Genomic DNA, 23560 nt, shown 5'->3' with positions numbered 1-23560 from the left:
TTGCGGAGCGCCCTTCTCGGAAGCCACACTGATAGGGATCAAGCATTTTGTTCTGTTCAAGGAAATGGATCAGTCGCCGATTTATCATTTCTTCAAATACCTTACACATGCAACTTGTGAGGGCTATCGGGCGGTAGCTTGCCACTGATGAAGGATCTTTGCCTTGTTTTAGAACAGGGATCACAATGGCTTCTTTCCATGCGGTCGGAAGGTACCCTGCGTCCCAGATAGTGTTGAAAAGTGTAAGTAGTGTCCCTTGCGTGTCATTGTGTAAGTTTTTCAGCATTTCGTACACGATTCTATCAGATCCTGGTGCGGAGCTCTTGCATGCGCTCAAGGCAGCTCTCAATTCGGCAATACTGAAAGGACTGTTGTAAGGCTCATTCTCTCGGCTTTTTCTTGTTAAAGGCTTACGTTCTTCTATTTCTTTATATATGAGAAAAGATTGCGAATAATTGTTTGAACTTGACACGCTCTGAAAGTGCTCCGCAAGTGAGTCTGCCTATCTTGCAGTGTATCGCCTTGTGTATTTACCAGAGGGAGTGAATATGTTTGTCGCCCTCTAATTCTATTTACCCTGTTCCAGACTTTGGCCTCGTCTGTAAACGAGTTAATGCTCGATAAATACTTCTGCCAGCTTTCTCTTCTGGCCAGTCGGCGGGTTCTCCTGCCTTGGGATTTTACTTGCTTAAAGTTGACTAGATTCTCTGGAGAAGCGCGTAGCAACCCCCACGCTTTGTTTTGTTTCTTACGAGCGATCCTGCAGTCTTCGTTCCACCACGGGACCCGCCGTTTACATGCCAAGCCATGTGCTTCTGATATGCATTTAGATGCCATGTCTATAATGAAGGCTGTGAGATACTGCACAGCAGCATCAATTCCTAAACAAGACATGTCATTCCATGAGATATTAGTTAAGTTTCGGAACTTCTCCCAGTCGGCTGTATCGATCTTCCACCTAGGAGCCTGTGGTAGACATTCTTTTTCTTTATGTGTTTTTAGCAGTATGGGGAAGTGGTCGCTTCCGTAAGGATTTTTGGTGACTTCCCAATCGAGTTCAGACAGCATACAAGGGGAAACTAGGCTGATCGAGGTCAATTGAAGAAAATGTTCTGCTTGAGAGAGAATAATATGTGGGTGTCTTCTTATTCAGCAGACACGCACCAGACGAAAAAAGGAACTGTTCAACGAGGCGACCTCGCGCATCGATACGAGAGTCTCCCCACAGGCTGCTGTGCGCATTGAAATCCCCAAGCACAACGTAAGGTTCTGGCAATTCGTCTATGAAGGACTGAAATCCATGCTTAGTTAATTTGTAATGGGGGGGTATGTAGAGCGAGCAGACAGTGATAAGTTTGTTGAGGAGAACAGCACGAACCGCCACTGCCTCAAGGGGCGTTTGTAGCTGCAAACGTTGACACGCTATGCCTTTCTGAATAACAATGGCAACACCGCCCGATGATGCGAGAGCATCATCGCGATCTCTGCGAAACGTAACATACTGTAGCAGGAAATTTGTGTGTTTAGATTTTAAGTGTGTTTCCTGTAGACACAGCACTTTTGGATTGTGTTTGTGGATGAGTTCCTGCACGTCATCAAGGTTTCTAAGAAGGCCTCTGACGTTCCATTGAATTATTTGTGTATCCATATTGGAGGTCAATAAGTGCTGTGTGTACAGAAACAGAAGTAGTGATTATGGAAATTACAGAGATTAAATTACAGAGCCCTTTCGAGGCCCTGTAACGGGAGTTCTGCCCTTTCTGGAGCGTTCGAGGGAGCCTCGCCGCTCCTTAGGCGCTTGGTGCGCCTTGAGGATGGGTGTTGTGTCCATTGCCTCTAGTGAGGCTCCGGACGCGTGCTCTTGCGAGCGAGAGGTTTTCAGGGTGAGTCCCGCCTTGGAGGGCAAGACCCCTGCGCCCACCAGCCCGGAGGTCGATGGGGCTCCCTGAGGGATTTGGCTGCGCTGGCCGTTGCCAGCGCTGGAAGGAGCCTCGGAGGTTGGGGCAGCCTCGGCTGCACCCGCCTTCAGGGTCGATGGCCCCGTCTGCTGGGTTGGCGGAGCAGCGCTAGCTACAACCGCCGCGGGGGCAGATGGCGTAGCTGCCGACTCACTGTTTGTGGGTCGGACAGCCGCCGGAGGCCGTTGTGACGCTGCCCCCTGACGCGCCACATCGGCAAAGGCTTTCTTGGGCAGGTACGATACCCGCCTACGTGCCTCCTTGAAACTTATATTTTCCTTTACTTTAACTGTTACAATTTCCTTTTCTTTTTTCCAGGATGGGCACGACCGCGAGTACGCGGCGTGCTCCCCATCACAGTTTACACAGTGGAGAGCATTCTCACAAGCTTCAGATGTGTGTTCGTGGGCACTACATTTAGCACAAGTCTGGCGGCCTCGGCAGCTCTGCGAGCTGTGGCCAAAGCGCTGGCATTTGAAACAACGGAGTGGGTTGGGCACGTACGGCCTAACACGGAGCTTGATGTACCCGGCCTCGATTGACTCGGGCAGGACACTTGAACCAAAGGTGATTATTAAGTGCTTCGTCTGGATCTCCTTACCATCTCGCCTCATCTTTATTCTTCTAACATTGATAACATTTTGCTCACTGAAGCCCTCCAGGAGTTCCGCTTCAGTCAGCTCAAGCAGGTCATCATCGGACACAACACCGCGGGTGGTGCTCATTGTACGGCGTGGCGTTACTGTTATGTGGGTCTCCCCGAATGACACTAGTTTCTGTAGTTTCTCATATTGCTTCTGGTCGCGGAGCTCCAAGAGGAGGTCACCGCTTGTCATCCTGGACACCTTGTAACCTGGTCCAAAAACATCAGTCAAGGACATTGAGACAAGGAATGGTGAAATGTTTCGCACTGCTTTGTTTGGCTTTTCAGAGTGAATAACGTGGAACCGGGGAAAATTCTGGATTTGGTGTCCGAAAAACTGAAATACATCTTCGGTGCGCCCTCGTTTCGGAGGGCGATCAGGAAGTTTGGGGAAGGAAGTTTCCATGGAAATATATAAAAATTCGGCAACAGCGCCGACCGCCCACCACGGAGCCCAACGAGGGGACGCGGCAGAGCTTGTGTACAAGCCTGCACGACGCCAGCCGTACGCCATCACTATAACCCAATATGGTGTACCCAAGGTAGGATATCCACACAAGGTTAACCCTTGCCGCCGTGGAGAAAGGAAGTAAATGGAAGAGAGAAGAAGACAGGAAAGATATAAAGTGAGAGATAAAGACGAAGGTTTGAGAAGACAGGGACAGGAAGAGGCGACTACCGATTTCCCCCGGGTGGGTCAGTCCGGGGGTGCCGTTATGTGAAGCAGAGGCCGAAGAGGTGTGTTGCCTCCGCCGGGGGGCCTTAAAGGTCCAACACCCAGCATCGGCTCAACCTCCAGGATCCCCCTTTCCCCAGACACGGCTAAGCCGCGCACGGCTACACGCGGGAGGGGCCAACCCTCGTGTGCTCGGGTACGTGGTGTCGCAACACACCAAACGCCTGCTGACGCAGACGCCCCTGCGGGGGGTGCGTCCTTTCTGCCGGTGAGCTTGCCCGATCCTGAGGTTGGTCCAACGACACATAGCGTCTCAAAGCAGCTGCCACGAATGGAGGAGAGGGAAAAGATTTGTATAATGCCGACGTCACAAGGGGCACTTTCGATCGCGATCGAGCCGAACAGGGATCGAGTTTCTCGACCGCACAATTGGCTCTTTTGCGCGGGATGAAGGGAGGAAATCGCTGTCGAGGAATTCGATCTTGATCGGGCTCAACCGCGATCGAAAGGGTCCCGTGAGATGGGGGTATAAGTAAATTGTTTCTATGCGACGCGACGAACTCGCCAAGCGCCTCAAAACGCTGTAGCTTCCACGGAGGAATGATCGGTAAGGCCGTTCCTCTGTCGCCATATAGACATGCGTCTGTGGCATAACGGGTACATCATCGGGATACTGTGCAGGTCAACCCTAGTTCAAACCCCGCCATCGGAAACGTAATTATTTCTGGGGAGCGGTTTGGGCGAAGAAACAGCGCTTTAGAAGGGGACAAGAAGATACGGCAGACACGAGCGAAGACAAGTGGCTATAAAGATGGTAACCGCATGTCTACCCACGTGCGCCCGTGTAGACGCATTTGCTATCTGCAAGTATGGTGACTCCTGCGCCAATGAGCACTGCGCATCTTGGCTCGAAAAAGCGTCGTCATATCTTGAATGCGAGTAGTAAACGTGTCCCGCTCTCTCACACTTGCTGTGCTGGATGCCCGTACGCTCGCAGATTTTAGCAGCGAACAAACATTGTTGCTAGTCGCCATTTCTTCACCCAAGTATATACCGTCCGGCCCAAATTAACACGCTGTTAACACGAAGTTGTTTTCGCAGTATTTATTTATTTATTTATTCATTAAGGAACCCACAGCGCCAAAGCATTACAGTGGGTGGGGGGGGGAGGGGTACAAGAAGAAATACATACGACACCTCTGCTCCTGTACAGTGTTAAAAGTGATAACAAAAGAGGAAAAACGAAAAAAAAGGCAATGCCCTTAGCAATGCACATCTACAATCTACAACGTCAAAAAGAAAGCATCATTTGATTCAACCCTCACAACATCACTCGGCAGTCTATTCCATTCCCTAATGGTTTTAGGAAAGCAAGACATTCTAAACAATTCAGTTTTTACCTTCAGTACCTATATGCTTGACCTTCCCATGTTGGTGGGGGCTGTATCCGGCTCCTCCAGCACTCTCTGGAGTTCTCTATAACGAGGCCAGTCAGTTAATTTAGTCATTTTTATTGTTCTCCGTATGTTGGGCGTGGAGAGTGCTACTCGGTTTATGTCGTGATCGCTTCCCAGGTTTTCGTCAAAGGAAACCCATTGTACGTCTCTGGTGTTAATTGTAAACGCACGGTCGGGCGCCGTGTCTCTGCCGACGCTGTTACCCGTGCGCCGGTTTGCCTATCTGATTGATTGCCCGTAAGCCCAAGGCCGTTGCGGTGCGCTCGAGTAGGAACCCTCTGGGCGAAGTTTTCGCGTATCCCCATAGCATGCGGGGTGCATTAAAGTCACCCACTATCACCGAGGCGGGATCTCCCACCTCGGCTGAAATATTAGCAGTGGCGATCGCACTCGCTCACGCGGAGCGTTCGCAAAGGGACTCGGTCGTGGTCACGGACTCCCAGGAGACATGTCGCATGTTTCTCAAGGGGCACGTGACTGCGGCTAGCCTCGCGATAATCCCCAAATCCTTCAACCACCATCATCGCCTACTCTGGTGCCCGGGCCACGCGGGGGTACAGGGGAACGAAAAGGCTAGCGCGTTATCTCGAGAGTCAAAAGTCCTTACAAAAGTCAGGACAGAAGTCCTTAATTAGCCAGGTCAGGCAGGCGGCAGAGGCCAGTGGGGCCCTGGACCACCCGTTCCTTCATATCTTTTCCATTGCAATAAAGTTTCTATCTATCTATCCCTACACTCCCCCCCCCCTCCCCGGCCTTTGCCATCGAGACGACCTATAGACCCACGCTCAACACTGAGGAGGCAGGCCAAAAAAGCTTCGCTTTGAATAACGGCGCACGGTAGAACTGTTAACCGGCCGCGTAACCGTTGAAGAACGAAAACACTGCACGCGCCGCACGTGCCACAGAATCTCGGACATCAAGTAGGTCAAGACTCCAGCCGAGTTTCTTGCACCCGTGAGCCGTTCACAAAGCGAGGTTCAATCGTCGCTCATGAACTCTGGGAAGGGGGCGAGAGAGGGGGGGGAAACAACGGCATGCAAGCGCTCGAACGCGAACACCTGGCGGCGCGCCGAGATAAGAGAATTGAGGCAAGCGGCACGGATGCGCACAGTAGCGCGACGCAGACGATAAAGAAACTCGCCACAAGTGCAATAAACATGATTGCTCGCAATCACTAGACATGGAGACTCAAAACATCTTCGCTCCCACGGGGATAAACGGGTGCCCCTACCGCGGTAAAGGAAATGCACCGCGCAGCATCGTGTTGAACAGAAGAGTACCGCATACACGCAGCCCAATTCCACAGCCCAGCACATTGCAGAGCAGAAGATCGAATCTTGACTATCACAAACATTCGATGTAAAAAATTAGCGTTAGTTATATACAATCGAATGAAACAGAAGTCATCATTGTTCTTAGAAAAATACGTCCACAAAGCACACCCGTACAACCTCCGGCATGCCGCTTATAACAAAGAAAACATTCGCACTAACTACGGTCCACAAAAATTATCATACCAGATTTCTGACCTATTGAATAGACACAAAACAGTTATGACCGTTGTTACAGACAGCGTCTCAGCGCAAGCATTTAAAACGAGCATAAACAGATACCTTCTTGGCGCACAATTTTGAAATGTTTTTTTTCTTTTTTTTTTTCGGTGTGACAAGTGAGAACTAAATGTTGATTTCAGTTGTGACTGTTTTTATTGTTCCTGTTTCATTGCTTTAGCCGATTTTCATGTGCTTCATGCCACAATTGTCATTCGTTCTTAGTTGCGCATTTCTCGCGATACAGAACACTCTTGTTTCAAATGTTTTCATTTTGATGCATTGTTGCCAGTGCTTTCCACTGAATTATATTGGAAGTTTTGTCGACAGGCAATGTAGCCATTATTACAGTGATGTTGCGTGAGATGTTTGGGGAGTGGGAGGAAGGGGGTTGACACTCTGTCAGGCATTATTTGCCTTTATGTCTGCCTCCTATAGGCAACCGTTTTCTGATGCCTAAATAAAATGCTTTGACTGCGGTGGCCAAAGCGCGCGCCCGCGGGGGCCTTATTTTTCAAAGCGATCTGCGATGTTTGCAGAGTGCGCGTAGTGCCGGTAGTTTCGTATGCGCTGTGCTTTTCGACGTTTCGTCGTTCGCATTGAAGCGAGAGTGCGTGAAGGTCAATTCGATCGCTGCTGCCGCCGCGATTCCTCACTCCAGCATTTTGACAGCGAGTTTCCTCGCTCATCGAGCGAGATGCGTTCATGTTTACCTGTGCGCGCGTGACACCGTGCTTGTAAATTTAGTTAAAACACGTTGGCGGGCTAGATGGTTTGAGTCTATGATAGAATGTGTAAGCGCGACTGATTAAGGACGTAGAAATAACCAGACACACAGAGACAGCGCTGTCTCTGTGTGTCTGTTCAGTTGCGCTTGCACATTCTATCATTGTTAATTTAGTTGGTAAGCGAATGTTTACAAGTTTATACGGCCGATAAAACTACTATCCCTACTTCGTGTAGACAGTTTTCTTCATGGGCGCCACCATATTGCGTACGCAGTGGCGCCATCTATGGGAAGTGGGCATGCTGGCTTGGGCGAGCGCTCGGTATTCCATGTCAGGTGTACGCTCGGCGGTAATCTCTGGCGTTTGTTTTCGCGATCGTGCGGTATATTTAGTGTGACATGCTGAAGTGGGTCAAGTCGGCATGGGCGGAGCTTCTACTGGCGGTGAGGCGGACGGAACGCGCAGCGTGATGTGCGCGCGCGTGTTTGAGCCTACAATCAGCCTCGGAGATCAATTGTGTATTTCTGAAAATTCCATTCACTAATGTGACCTTATTGCAGTATTTTCCTTTTGTTCTAAGCCGCGGTTTAGGAGCAATAAAACATACGCGACGATCGTAACAGCGTGGTTACCATTCTACTACGATAGAAGTCGTGCTAATTTGACAAGCGTTCAAACTGTTTGCTGCAGATTACATTGCGTGATTACTTGGTTCGGTGGACCAAGTTTCCACCTATGAATAAAGTAGTTTTGGTCAGTAATAGCAGCATACCATACAGTGTGAATTATGTTTGTCCAGCAAAGCGGTCGTTCACGAACTACACATGCACCCTAAACAGTGAGATGATGAATTACAGATATCTGTTCTGTATAGCGCATGGTACACGCATGAGGCATCAACGTTTATAGATCTATAAAGTTGTGTGGCATGACTATGCGAGATAGTATTGCGGCGTTAGTCCGTTTTCTCTCTCTCTCTCTCTTGCGAGAAAACGGATGATAAACCGATTTTTTTTTATCGGTTGCGTTCGTCCCGTTCTTACGACGCCCTCACCCGTATTAAGGAAATTTTGTCCTCGAAAATAGCCGTTCCATTCTTTTTATGCGATCCCTCTCGAAGTTTACGGCTTTAAGAGCAAAAAAGGGCAAAGCCGAAGCACACAGCTTATATGTGTGTCATGCTGGTTCACCAACTGCAGTGATCGCTGTGTTGAGCAGCGCCATCGGCCTCATGCAGGAGGCTAGCGTTGACATATAGTGATTTCAAGTCTACTAGACTCTGTAAGTGCGTGAGAACGATGCCGGTGTATCGCAAATATTTGATAGCGCCTGCTGCTTAGATGTTTCGTGGTTGCCTTAGGTTGGCCATACACGAGCATGCGCTCTTGTTTTAGTCCTTACGCCAAGTAATGAGATTGTAAGCAAATTTACCATTTCATGCTGGCAATACAGAGACGCCGGTTCTCTACGTTGAATTAAAACCGATACACCCAAAATAGTTCACAACACGTCACATGTTTGCGCCCTCAAGCGATATTTCCGCATATACGTAGTTATCAATGCACCGAAAGCCTACACACTGGTTCCCCAATGACTTTGTATGAAAGAACATTGCGTAAATTTCACAACGTACGAGCTAAATCATCTCCGAATCGTTCCGCAGTACGCGACAGCAATACTTTCAAGATCGCACAAGCCATAGTGGAAGAAAGGCTCGCCGCGCGGCCTCTCCTCCTCGCCCGATGAAAAGGTATATAGCAATCTACTAATTTGCTATTGCAATTGGTGCTTCGCCTTTCGGGCGAAACAGCATTTTTTTTTTCACTCAGTTTGGCCCAACTTATTTTTACCTCAGCTTTTTCTACCCTGATAAAATTTTCTTTTTTGCCCACGAGTAAAGTGTCTCGCGCAAGCGGGCCCAGGGAGATATCCAATAACGCGCAGCGAAGCACAAGCCTCTGTGACCATCGCGCTGCAGTTGCAATGCGGCAGTGATTCGAACGCGCGACCTTGCCACTAGGAACGTCATATATAACTGCTCGACTATTACACACTGAGGCGGGCGACAAGCGAGGGCGACTGAGAAACGTGTCCCAGCAACCGCCGCGCACACGCTTTTTTGTTTGTTTGTTCTTGAAAGAAAAAGGAACTAGCAGTTTCGATAACACGGCATGCCCCCTGAGGTTCACAGGGCGCGCACAACGGAAAACTGGCGTCACCTAGGCAACTGCAGCGGGAGCTCCAGTCCCATGTGCCGTCGGAAATTTGGACTGGAGATTCCGCGCAACTCAATCGGGAAGACGATTTATTTTCTTCAGCAGGAAAAGGAAAACGGTTAAAAAAGCGAGCGCGTCATCGCAAGGAAATGGTTTCACGGCGCGATGCCACAAAAGGGAACGAGCTACAGATTGGTGGACTCGGCTGCGCGGCAGGAACAACATTCGGAATCGCGTAGAAACAACACTGGAGACCTCACAATCAACCAGCCCTAACAGTGACCGAGCGTAGAAAAAAAAAAAAAAAAGAAACAAGAGACGGCTCTGAAATGCCTCCGACTGTCCGCCATGCGGCAATGGTGGCGCGCGCCTGACGACAGCAAACTATTTACAGAGGCGGAATCGGCCGGGCCCGCGCTTTCGAGAAAGACGCATGCGCTTGCCTATTTATATAGGGTACCCCGGTTAACGTTAGCCGAGAATTTAGACGAAGAAAAAAAAAGTATTGAGAGAACGCGGTGCATGACGGGATATTCACACCTATACGGTGTTCGGTCGTCAGAGGTCTGACGACCGAACACCGTATAGGTGTGAATATACCATCATGCATCGCGTTCTTTTAACTTTTTATTTTTCGTAGAACAGCTCGGCTCGCTCGGTCATAAGGTATATTTAAATGCGTTGCGTGCATGCTGCACGCATATCGTGTTCGTCGGTTTACACAAGCGCTCGCCCTCGATCGGCTCGCCTTACTGAATAAACGCTAACACGTTAACTGCACAAAGGCGGCAATTTCTGATCCCGCTGTCGTACCTTGAGCCTGCACATCGACTATACACTGTGACGTCACAGGCATTCATAAGGGCGACACCCGCCTGGCGCTCTCTCGATGGACCGCGCGATTAAAAACAGCGGGTGTGCGCGCTATCGCTTTCGCCTTAGCTGACCCTGCATGCCGCCATTTCAAGTACTATAGTTCGATGTGGTATACATGCCGCCATTTCAAGTACTATAGTTCGGCGCGGGAGAAAGAAAACTTTCTCCCGCGCCGTGCTACCGAAATGTTCACGGCCACTTCACGAACCGCTATACATTATTGCTCCCATGAAAAGGACAGCACTATACAGCGCAGGCGTATACGAGTTCCAATTCCGAGAGCGCAGTGAGTGAGCCTTCAGATATTATGGAAGCGTACGTGATATTGTTAACGTTTGACCTGCAGAAATAGTGGCGAAAGTACTTGATAGCAATTATATACACGTTACGACAATAATCGCAAAATCAGCATCTTAGAAGATGTTTTCGGCAAGACATGTGCCATCGAGCTTCTTCGAAGTATTCTTTTGTCTCCATGAAAGGTGTCACTTCAACTTCCCGACATTCCCTTCCCTAGTCGATGTCTGCGAGAGAATGGCTGTTACGTGTCCCTCTCCGGGCTACTCCATCCACGCCTCCGCGCATGCGCGAACAGCCCGCAGCGACCTCTGCTTCAACGCACTTGCTGCTCGGAGTCTCTGCCGTATACAGAGTACCGCACAGGCCGTACATCCTGGCCCCGGTTTGACCAGAGTTCTAAAGTGCCATGCGCTTTAGAAATTTCGAAAGCTGCAGTTTTCATAGTCGACAGTTTTGCGGAGTTGCAAATAGAAAACTTGGGCATATTACGCGCCCGACTGAGGCCCGAGCTCGACCAGAGCAGGAAGTTCCTAGGCCCGGCTCGGGCCCACGTCAACATTTGGCTACGCTTTAGGGTAAGCCCGAGCCCGTGCAGTGCTCTAGTACTCTACCAGGTCTTTGACTCGCTGGCACGTTCTATGTTCCTAAGCACCGCGTGCCACACGTATCGGCGCTGCTTCTCCGCCATCCTTCCAGTCTTGTAAAACATCGCAGGCATCAGATGTGCATTCTGTCATAATTTGCAGCTGTCCTTGGAACGAGCCCTCGCATCGACAAACCAATATCCAGGAAGCAGCTACGGGTCCGCGCCGTCTGTTTCATGATTCGCGAGGTGGACAGAAGGTAACTCGCCTATGAGGACGGCGCCGAGGATCTCGAAGATGGTGGCCAGGATGCAGGCCTGTCGCAGCGTGAGCACTTTGGCGCCCACCGAGGTGCCGAACGAGTTGGCAACATCGTTGGCACCCACACCGAACGCCAGGAAGAAGGCAACGATGAAGCCCACCACCAGGATCCACAGCAGGTTGCCCGTCGACGCATCCAGGGGAAGCATCTTTCACGCACCGCTCGGCAAGAGCTCGTCGCCTGCGAGGCGTACACAAGAACCGAGCAAAAAATACTATATATGTACACTTTTTAAAGCGCCACTGCGACAGAGTGATTATGAGCGATTATATAGTAACTCTTGTGACTAATGTGATGAACACTTCAAAAATGACAAACATCGCCGTTTGCAAACTGCTTGTGACCTTCACTGCTCGCACATTGCCTCCAACGTCTGACGGTAGCACGCAGATGCTGTCGTACTGGAAAATATCCATAGCATTCATAAACATGTAATGCGAGCATGATTTGCACACGCGAGCATGGGCTCAGATCCACAGGTTGACATATGGAACGCTTTCGCGGGACGTAACATCATCCAGCGCGGTGTCTAAACATTGCAACGAGTATTCGCTGACGTTACGGGATTTTCTGGCGCATTCGTCAAATTCATCCAAATATGCGTCGTGAAAATGCAGCTGACTGAAGGGAAAGGCGCCCGACCAAATGTTTTGTTCGTCGCGTCCGCTGGCTTAGCCAATCGGCGCGTACTGTTTTGCATTTAGAGAAATTCTATCGACAAAACGGTCTCAAGTCCCTTGTCACGGTAACCCCTCTTCAAAGTTTTCTGCGGTCACAAATTTAAGGTTCTGTGCTATGCCTTGCTTGCTCACTTCGGTCGGCGTAGCTTTTTCAGTGGATAAAAGGTAATCATGAAGATGTCAATGTCACACATGCGCTGTTACACCCGCTTCGAAATGATTTGAATATACACGCACTACTATAAAACTCTAGTGTGAGAAAACAGTGCATAACTGACAGTTCGAAACGATGAATTGCCCTGCCTTGACACTTGTTCCTGACACGCGGAAAATGTCCTTGGGCGCAAGAAGTTTTTAAATGCCTTGGTAATGACCAGACCGACCCACCAGCGAAGTATATGGCGACTCGTTTCACAGTGAGCACGACTGGTTCTTTTCGTACACCCTGCAATACAGAATTATAGGGACCAGCTGCATGGTAAACGAGGCTCGATGGAAACTGCTGTGACACTTCTCTTCCACGTGCCTGCACCGCCGTACGTGGAAAGACACTGTTACCGAGTTTATGAGACACAGGGCTTGTGACCTTTCAGCTCAAATGTGCTCTAGAGCTCAATATCGCGCACGGTAGTGTGTGATAGTGCCATTTACGCAAATAAGAGCAGTCGGGTAAGGGAGAACACAGTAGGGCTGAATAAAACGCGCAAAGTTCAGATATCCGATTAACTTGAAGATAACTGAGCTAAACCCTTCAATGCCGCTATCTTCCGCTAAATATAGAATACGCAGAGAAGATGTTCGCTCGTATGAAGCCTGTCTTTAGAGAGGGGAGATCAAAAGCTCTACTGCCACGTACATCACTTCCCCTTACTCACCTGTCGACGTCCAGGTGACGTCTATTGAAGAAATAGTTCCCTCAGAAACGCAGCGAAGTTAGGCTGTGCTGCGAATAACCGTTACGCGAAGAATGTGCTAACAGAACCATTCCCTTGCTTAAGAGAAGCTCAGAACGCCGTAGAATCCAGGCACGCCATCTGCTCCAATTTCTTTTTTTCTAAAAAGGTACCCTCCGATTCACACGCCTCGTCCGGTTTGTACTGTTTGACGAACTGTCGTCGCCAACCCTTATTTTCAAAGTAGGTCGTGTGATCAGGCCTCAGGCTATCCAATTACACAAACAGAGACAAAAAGAAGTAATAAAATAAAAATAAGAGAGCCAAGTCGAGCGCTAAAAGACGGGCGCCACTCACACAGCCGGTATGGACGAATGTCGAGGCGACGAAGAAGACGATAGCCTCCCGTCTGAGCACCTTCCGCGACGCGTACACACAACCGATGCCAGCTGTACACGCGTGGCAGGGAAGGGTGATGATAACCATCGCGGAGGCAGTAAAACGCCGTATATACTGTTGTTAAACGACCGGCACGCGACCCCTCGCAGGAGCCATAAACAGCCTAATTGAGTCTCATAGCAGATGACAAGCAAAGAGCACGACAGCTAAACGTTCGCGAGGAGAGAAAGAGACAGGAGAGAGCGGAACGCGAAGAAAAGCACCATACGACTACGACAAAGCAAGGCTGCGCTGCGCTCATTTGATCACACGTGGTACGCGCAAGAAAAATCAGAACATAAGTATACGAAGAAAGGCATATTAAACGGCCACTTTTCGCGCATCCGTCCCCAGGAGACTGTGTATCCACTGCCCGGCCGTGTACCTTTTCACATCAAGTCCTTTGTACATAATGCAAATGGATGCTTTGTCTGAAGAAGCCGCGCACTACTCCAGAGCAGCGCGTCACAAGGCCGTTAAGGGAGGCACCTTTCTTCAATGAACAGGTCTATCCTTCAAATGGGGTATCCCCTAGTATGAGCATGTGAACGACAAACAAATAAAAAACTACGTCACAGCAACGTTCCATACAGTTATAACTGGAGTTTCAGTATGGATGCCGTCGAAACGCACAATTAGGTTGTCGAATTCCACCCTGTTATCTTGTTCCAAGCAGTCCAAGAAGCGATAACCCGCTCGATCTGAGCCTATCAGGATAGGAGATCGAGACGGCGAAACCGAGAGCGACGCAACATCCTGAAGAAGTCCCACTGCCGCGGTTCACTTTATCACTGATGCGTCATTAACGAACCCGTGCAAGCACGGTGGAGTCCAAGATGGTAAAAAAAAAAAAAAAAAAAAAAAACTAAGAAAAACACTAAGAAAAAATAAGAACGAAATAAGGTCAGCAAAATAGGAGCAGTTAGCCTACTTGTCTATGAGCGCACTATAGTGACCCTCAGACAGTGTTTACCGCTGCACCTTGCACAAGAAACTGCATGTAACCACCTCGTCTATTATACTGCATAATTGCTCCCACGACACGTTACAACCTCTAAAGTCACGGGTGTCGTGCGATGGCGGCCAAGGTTTCTTCTGTTTTCATAGATAAGCAGCGCGTTCTGGCTCCAAAAGTGACTAGAGATAATACAAATCACGCTACTGCTGCGTAAGAAAGGCTGGCGCAACTCTCACGGTGAAAATGTCCAGCTCCGCTTAACGCTTCATTCTTCTTTTCAAACTATAGCTCGCAACCGGAATGAAAAATTACTTATTGCAGGAATATGAAGCAAATAAGGACAGAATACTCTGCCGACGTCACTATAATAAATGTCGAAACTATATATTTTCTTTTCCAGTCTCAGATAATTATGTCGTGATTAATTAGCTGTAACGTTTGTAGGTTGCGAAAAAATGGAATATCGATGTCTCGGATAATTATAGTATATATATCGAACCTGTGGTTCAGTATATGCTATATGCATGCTGTGTGGCCGTTATCGCCAACGGCTACTTACCTCTTGAATATAATTTTCGAAGTGACAATGATGATGATCGCTGCACTATATACCGCTCTGTCGTGCTATACCAGTGCGGTCAGGCTTTAATATCAAAACTTATAAGCCAAAAAAAAAAAAGAAAGAAAGAAGCGCGCTATGAAAGCAGAGGGAAACGTGCAGTGGGGGCTGACTGTACACTTCCACCATTGCTGATTGAAATACCAGCTGTACATGCACATGCGCATGAAAGCAGTCCACGAGTTAAAACACGATCAGCTGCCGCTGTGCGAGTTTCTGTGGATTCCGCGTAAGGACTATATTTTTAGTACGAACACAAAGTATACGCATACAGCAGCTATGTTGTGCATTTTTGCCCGCGTACACAGAAAGTATGCGACTCCACTGCCGTCATATCTTGGCGCTGCAGCTTAGCAGCAGCGCAGGTACGTGCGCATCGGCGGGAGCTCGCGTGCCTATAGACTCATTTCACCATCAACAATTCTCTCTGACGCGCTCGACCCGTGGTCGCATTGAGTCACTGCAGAGACAGCATGCACGTCAAGGTGCGCAGCTATGTGCGAGCGTGTTCTAATTCTGGCCAGCGTTGAAGACAGCCTTCGCTGACAGTAGTAAGCTTGACAGCTTCGAGCCCCAAGTAATGGAACGCATCTGGAAGACGTCTCGGCGACTTGACGCCACTTCGCGTCGACACAAAAAGAAGCTAAAAGGACACATTACCACTGTATTATTTTTTTCTTCTTCGTGTGCGAACCTATAAAATATACAAAGTGGCTTACATTAAGCGCACGAAAAAAAAAAAAACGTGACTGTGTGTGTGTGTGCGTGTGCGTGTGTGCGCGCGCAGGCAACCTTCCCGTCATGTTTCCAAGCGTTCTACACGGCCACCTTACTGATCGGACTGAACAACAACAACAACAACAACAACAACAACAACAACAACAACAACAACAACAAATTCTGGAGTGTTACGTGCCAAAGGGACGATCTGATTATGAGGCAAGCCGTAATGGCAGACTCCGGATTCATTTTTGACCACATGGGGTTCTTTCACGAGAACTCAATGCACCCTACACAAGCGTGTTGCCTTTTTCTCGTTCCGCCCCAATCGGAATACGGCCGCCGCGACAGGGATCGAACCCTCGACCTCGTGCTCAGCAGGGCAACGCCACAGCCATGCACTGAGCTACCGCGGCGGGTGTGCAGCAAGTAAGCAGCCTGCATCGTTTCTGACTTCGATACTGTCTTCTCCAAGAAGCCGGCTTCGCCAGAGTAGGAAGGAAACTTAATAAGATCCCCGCTGTCCACTTAGCCGGCTATGCGTCCATCTATATAGCGAGTATGGAAACACAGCCCTATATGTACGACTCTATATACTCGGAGTTCGCCACCGTCGTGCGTGCGCGGTTTGCAACCCCGTTGTCGCCACCGCAAACGGGGTCAGCAGGCGTGCAAAAATAGCTCGCGCACCGATCCGATCCGATCCGGAGAAAAAGCACGTCCGGTCAGCGTCCACAGCTTCTGTCGATGACTGGCGCAAACGACGGTGGTGCGCGTAGGCGAGAAGTAGGAGGGAAGCCCGGCAGTCCGAATACGCGTCTTTTCACTGGCGTCGCTATGTCGGCTTGTTGTTGATCCGCAAGAGCAGTAAACGTAGCGCGACGCGAACAAGGACAAACGGAGCGGACACACTTGAGAACCTCACAACCGCCGCCATATGTTTACGGCTCTTGGAGAGAGGCACACGCTTGCCCGCGACTATAAGTAACGTCAAGGCGGGATGAACACGCGCTAGTTGGGGACTCGAATTAAAAAAAAAGCGATACCCATTTTGCGGTTTGTGTCTAACCTCTTCCACATACCAAGTGGCCAAAGTCGTCTCGAACTCGGGCCACTAGGTACGTCCTGGCCGCCGTATGTGAGACCGGTACGTGGTGGTTCCTGGCCGCAGCCCCAGAATGAATGTGCCGAAGTGACACAAGGTGTGTGCGGTAGCTTTAAATATATTAAAACACCCCATCCACAATTAACAGACACCTCCGCGTCGGGCACGGCCGCTTGATGGACAGTCGTTGGAGCGACGTCGCAGCCGGGATACTACATATGGATGGTCGGGGTTGCTACGGGGTTTCAAGTGGGGAGCAGTGATTATAACAAGATGTACTGTGTCGTGGTATTATTCAGCGCGGTGGTTGGCAGCGAGACTGCCTGTTCGTGCGTCTCTGCTGATATGCCCATAAGGTTTCCCGATTCACGGATATGGCATGGGGATACAGTAATCACCTTAACAATAATCATAACGTATAAAACATGCCAGCACTACACCCATCATAAGAGAAAGTGCTAACAGCGTTAACGTCGCCAGACATCTGCAAAGAATGAACGCGCCGCCATTTTTTTTCTTACCCATGGGTGGCTGCCTCAGCGTATGCATATACAAGAGTGCCATACCGCATCAGCTTCTGCAAGACTGCGTACGTGGAATTCACACGAGCTAAATGGCTCAAAACAACAGACCGGTAACGCCAGCGACCTCTCAGTTGTAAAGTTTTCTAAAACATTATTACAGGAAACTCTGGCGCTACAGTGCCCACGGGAGCTGCAGGCATGACGGTCCAGCCTGCAAGGAATGTTGGAACATCAGAACGACCTTGTCACCGCAATGAACGTGCACTTGCCTGTCCTCCTGGTTTCAAACGGCTTTGTGACTTTTACAGATTGATCAACTTGCACGATGATTAGAAAAATCCACGTACAATTAACCCCTTCACCCCCACGGCAGATAAGCAATCGCAGCGCCAGAGTAATATTTTGACGAAAAACTTCACGCTCTCAATAACGGCACCCGGCTATTTCCTTATTTTGTGCTTTCCTTCTTAAATTCAAGGGCAAATCTACATAGAGCGGTACACATCACCGCCGTGCACCCAGCTATACAAGGTCGTGAGACCCGTGTCACCGCCCTTGTTGAAGCCTCTTTTGCAATAACTGAGGACGGGGAGACACAGTGGCCATCGCTGCATTATAAGCTATAGATGCTGGTGAAATCGGTTTAGAAGAAATGTGGCCGGAATGACTGGTAGAAGGACTGACACTATCCTATATTGTTCTCTGCGTGTGTTAGGGTCGTCAAACCTGCAGCCAGTCTGCAATTGCAGCAATATATGAGCACACGTTCGCCTGTGACGTTCACCATCGGCACCCACTGTGACGCGCACCCATCAAAACACTCGCTCCCGTGTAGCGACGAGATTTGGACTTGGCTCATAGGTGCCGATCTGAAGCGGCGGGCGCGATTACGTAACGGCAAGCCATTATATAAACCGCGCGAGAACAAGCCCCCTCCTCCTCCTCCTCCTCCTCTTCCTTACCCCTTCCCCCGTTTCGCTGGGCAATGTACGTCGCTTCTGAAACGAATGCGCGGTCCCCACATAGCGGCTGCAGCCATATAGTATACGGTTTGGTTTGCTTCGGGTTGGTAGCTGCGAGCAGACGTACCACTTAAAGCACAACGGCAGCTTGCGTAACAGTTGCACAACCAGCTATCGAGCCGCTCGTGCGTGTTCGAAGGTGCGGCTAACTATACAACTAAGGTGTGGCTAGGGGGCACGAACAGTGTTTCCATGCTTGCCAACTTTACAGGCGCGTGTTTTAGGCTCAATATTATGCACGACATTTAAGGTGCAACGAAAATCCCACTTTGAGATTTGAGAAGACTTGGGAAGCTACGTATAGGAACCGCTCCTATATATTCTATATTGAGTCAAATAAATAAAGAAGAATGTCCGAATCGGACTGAATATTCGAGAAAAACAACTTCCGAATGTCGCACCGAATATCTAACATTTCCTCATTTCTAAACAAAGTGACAATTTTTGCGTGTAGTGCTTTAGGTAAAAAACAAAAATTCAGAGACAATTTAGCGTTAAATGCGACAGAAATGCGTCAGCATTACGTCGCACCTTCTGAGGTCCCGGATGCATGATTTAAACCGCGTTCATCACATTACAAAGTGTTATTTCAGGAGCGCTATAAACTTAAGCGATGCTACCGGTGAACCGGTGGAAGGCATGACCGGTGGACCATGCCTTCATTACGGTTGATGACCGGACCTGATGAAGACCAGTCAACCGGTCGAAGCAGTTGAAAGTTGAAAAGTTCTCTTTATCGTGTAGCATCGCTCAAGTTCTTTACCTATAAAAGGTAGCCTGAAAAATTTCACTCATTTATATATATATATATATATATATATTATTTGACACATTATGTAATAGCGTTCGCGGACGTCTGGAAAACCGAGGGGCTCATAAATGCGAAACAACTGATCGCGATTATCTAGAGCCCCATGACAATGTCACTAACGAAACGAGGAACATCCCAATATCAGACACGCTCAGCTTTTTGTTCGTTGAGGAGGGCAATTCAACGCACATTGTTATACAGGGACGCAAACATGGTGCGACTAGCCAAATAGTAAATCGAGTCAACAAAATCGTACAGACTGCCTATAAGCGAGCAATCATTATTGAATGACTGGGAATTATTGAGCAGAAGTTACCTGCTCCGTGTCTTCGCTCAGGGTTAACTGGGTGCCTCAGAGCAGCACAGCCGCAGCGCTTCTCCTGCAACAGAATCATTCGGAACAGTCTACGACAGTCTCTTCCTCGAGAGTTCAACAAATGTTCCTTATATTCAGAAGAAGCGAAATTCGTCAATATCGAACTGAGATTTCTCCAATCAAATAGCATAGACTATACGATTCGAAGAGTGAAACATTCGAACAGCCCCGCCCCTTCCCTGCCCCTCCTTGAAAAATAAAAAGACGAAAAAAAGAAACCGTCGTCTTATGCTGCGGAGGAGATCGCTTCTTTTGACGCGCTGAATAAATTCACAACAGTCACCAGTTTTGAACATCACACCGGATTGAAAGTGAAGAGAACGGAGACCTACGCCCTGACTGACAGACACTTCGATCGACTGTCACCAGGACATCGGCAACACGCGAAGACAACTTCGGAACGCACCACAGTAAATGTCTTGCGAGGCAGCCGTCGTATATTCAACACTGTTTACGTACGCTCGTTCCATGATTCCATGAGGTCCTGTGCAGTGCGCCCATGGAAGTAAACAAACTTAACCGAACGTTGACGTGCCGCCTTCGAAGAACACTCGGTCAGATCAGCAATGTTTGAGCACTGATAGCAAAGCACTAATTGATCCGCTGAAATTAAGCGATCAATCAAATGATAGATAGATAGATAGATTAGATAGATAGATAGATAGATAGATAGATAGATAGATAGATAGATAGATAGATAGATAGATAGATAGATAGATAGATAGATAGATAGATAGATAGATAGATAGATTCAGTCTAACGTATGCAGTGAGACTCCAGACTAGTTTTGACCCAGGGTTGGAGTGCTTTGATGTGCGCACAAATAGGTACACAGGTGACTATGCATTGCCTCCCTATACGAATGTGCACGCCGGGGCAGGTAATAATACCAGCGGCTTCGCGGTCAGCTGACGAACGCCGTAGCCATTAAGCTACCACGACGTGTACGTAATATCAATCCAGATATTTTCGAGCGGAGTTGCCACCAAGCGTTCAGATAGATTGGTAAAGATATCGAGAACAAAGCTTCACATGCCGCACACACATCAATAACGCGGGTAAGATGAGCTGGCCTTGATGTAGGTTAAACGCCTGCGCCGCAGTAAAAAAAGGATGTGACCTCCTTATCGTCGTTCGCGCCTCGCCAATTAAATCGCGAGGGCGTTCGCGCGTGTGTGATATAACAAAGTTCACACAATGGTGTCCTCTCGAGCAACAAGTCACTTTGCACACTAAAGTGATAAAAAAAGGGCTTCGCGGGAAGGTTATCAAACGTAGGAACGGCACGTTCCGAGTTACCCAACTGACCTCCGACTATATACACGGCAGATTAAATGAAATCGCGAAATACACTCACCTGAGGATACCGAGTCAAGGATAGGTCGCACGCGACCCGGAGCACGATTAGCGCCGCGCCTGCTGTCTGCCTGCCTCCTTCAGGGAGAGCAACTAATCGTGCGATGATACTGTCGGAATACGAAGAGATAGCGTGCCAACAAAACTGCAGCAATGAAACCGCGACAACCTGCCATATCGTAGGGGAGGGGACACAATTATGTTTCCTATCAGCGCGGATAACTGCTCGGCAACTGAGCATAACCTCTATAATGTATAACCGCCTGTATAACGCAACGATTGTCTCAGATCGATTCTTGTTCCGTTTCTTCTTCTTTTTTCCCCATCATGCCCGAGTGGCTAAGCTCTGGTGATAAAATACACGAAATGGACTGGAACTGAAACTGGATCGTTACAAAATTTCGGCCGACGGTACAGTGGGACGAACGTAATTTTGGAGACTCAGTCTGAAGAAAGTGCAAGGGAAAGACAGCTTCTCTAAATCGCCCCTCATCAAATGCGCGCAATAATTGCTTTTATAACGGAAATTGATTCGGTGGCTGCGTAAAGAGCGAAGTGGGTGGCTTGAGTCATGATAGGGAGAATAATATATACAGCGCTGCTCATTTACCGATCCTTTAGAACGGCATTGATCCCCGCCCCAGAAGAATAGAAGTGTGTGTGTGTGTGTGTGTGTGTGTGTGTGTGTGTGTGTGTGTGTGTGTGTGTGTGTGTGTGTGTGTGTGTGTGTGTGTGTGTGTGTGTGTGTGTGTGTGTGTGTGTGTGTGTGTGTGTGTGCGTGTGTGCGTGTGTGTGTGTGTGTGTGTGTGTGTGTGTGTGTGTGTGCGTGTGTGCGTGCGTGTGCGTGTAAATATTTGTCAGGAAAAGATTTTAAGGAGAGGGGTGGTCGGGACCCCTCAGTCCAGGGCACCACTGGCCTCTGCCGCCTGCCTGACCTGTCTAATTAAGGACTTTGTCCTGCCAAGTTGGAACGGGCGAGCTGTGCCTCCCACTGCTCCACTGTGTTGTTGCAATTTGACCTGTGAGGGCGCTTAGTACACTCCCAGGTTACATGCATTAGGGTGGGTACGCCACCGCACCAAGGGCAGTTGGCCCTATAGCGAGTGGAATGCATGGCGTTTAGCATTTAAGAAGGGGGAATACTCCGGTCTTACAAAGACGTAGTTATAATACATCAAGAGCAAATTCTCTGCAAGTTGCCAGGTGATGGGCGCCGGTCGTAAATACATGCACTCGCGGAGCGTCAAATCGGACTCGTGAACACACATCCGCATCCCGTCGTTCGTCCTCTCGACGTGAATGGATGCAGCGAGCCGCAAGAGATAACGGCGTCGATAACGCGGAACGCTTATGACAGCGCCAACTCGGCGGCATCCTCTCGTTGCAAATCGTGCAGCGTCGTCACCTCGGCGACAGCTGTGGCAGTGGGCGCGACGTCTCCGCCGCGGCGACACTCCTCCAACCGAAGAGTCGCGCGGTCGTCTCCGACGCCTTCGATATGCACGCCCCGAAGGAAAGGCCGGATAAGCGCAGCGATAAACACTTTGTTTGCAAGGAAAACGAGCCGCGTGTACAGGGAGTCCCGAAGCGAAGCGATGACGTCAAACGCGAGTGATTTCTGACACACAGATCACAATGAAGAAAGGACGTGTCCTTTCCTGCCTGGCGCAGCCGGCAGACGCGTTCTGTCCACACGGAGATCACGCCTCCAGAACGTGGGCATAAACATAGCCGATCTTATCGTCGCCGTGGCTTGGCAGCACTCCGGCCGAGGCCCGCAAGCATGCCGCCCGAAGCGAGTGAACGAAGCCGACGACGCCGGCAGCTCGCCGGCCAGCCTGCTATTATAGTTCGAGTGGCGTGACGCACTGGGGTGGTGCCTTCTGTTTGCCGTCTTCAACACCAACACCCGCTCCCTGGTTGATTTACTGATTGGAAGGACCCGAGACGTATCCGAGAAAAACACGGCCAAGTGCAGGCGTACGGCGCGCGCGAGGGCGTGCAATGCCAGCCAGCTGACTATAGTAGACAGGGTAGAAAAGACTCGCGAAGACGCTCCAAACGGAACAAATAGTCCCCTCGAAGTTGCAGGCCCCCGCAGATAAACTATGAAGTATCTTTCTTTCCGTCGTTGCCTTTGCTAATAAGGTGAATAAAAAACACAAAGTTCAACCCGCTTTTCTTGTATACGAATCAGTCAACTGTACCTCGGCAGGTCGTCGACATTTTCTGCTGCGCACGAGGTTGCAGGTTAAAAAAAATGATGGGGTTTTACGCGCCAAAACCACTTTCTGATTATGAGGCACGCCGTAGTGGAGGACTCCGGAAATTTTGACCACCTGGGGTTCTTTAACGTGCACCTAAATCTAAGCACACGGGTGTTTTCGCATTTCGCCCCCATCGAAATGCGGCCGCCGTGGCCAGGATTCGATCCCGCGACCTCGTGCTCAGCAGCCCAACACCATAGCCACTGAGCAACCACGGCGGGTTGCATGGGTCGCGAAGCTTCGGGCGTAAAGCGGTCCAGAACATGGGAGCAGCGATTGAAGCGCGACTATACTCCGCTTCATACGTCAGGTGCAAGGCTGTGGAAGCTAGAGATACTTCTTGCAGGGGCTGCCTTCGCACTTGCAAATAGTTCGGTGTTTTTTGACCGCAATTCTGCGATGCTATTCTTTACACAGGCTCAGTATTGAATGAAAAAAGTTTTAATACTTAGAAACACAGTAACTGTGGTATACAGCTGCA

General features: G+C 49.3%; 1 protein-coding gene across 6 annotated transcripts in view; it reads right to left on the bottom strand.

The window, feature by feature from the left end:
* The window catches only part of NaPi-III (Na[+]-dependent inorganic phosphate cotransporter type III), an 88666-nt gene that overhangs the window by 37461 nt on the left and 27645 nt on the right, over positions 1–23560 (bottom strand). For 4 of the 6 annotated variants that reach the window (XM_075689452.1, XM_075689456.1, XM_075689457.1 and 1 more), the window contains exon 2: positions 11257–11490. In XM_075689452.1, the coding sequence (XP_075545567.1) occupies positions 11257–11458 (202 nt within the window). In that variant the 5' untranslated portion in view covers positions 11459–11490. Of the gene's footprint in view, positions 1–11256; positions 11491–13240; positions 13304–19396; positions 19461–23560 lie in introns of those variants that run through there. The other 2 variants (XM_075689453.1, XM_075689455.1) reach the window with 2 other exon arrangements.

This window comes from Dermacentor variabilis, chromosome 4, assembly GCF_050947875.1.
Source record: "Dermacentor variabilis isolate Ectoservices chromosome 4, ASM5094787v1, whole genome shotgun sequence".
NCBI lineage: Eukaryota > Metazoa > Arthropoda > Arachnida > Ixodida > Ixodidae > Dermacentor > Dermacentor variabilis.
The sequence above is the reverse complement of the archived record's forward strand: the minus strand, read 5'-3'. Positions and strand labels throughout refer to the sequence as shown.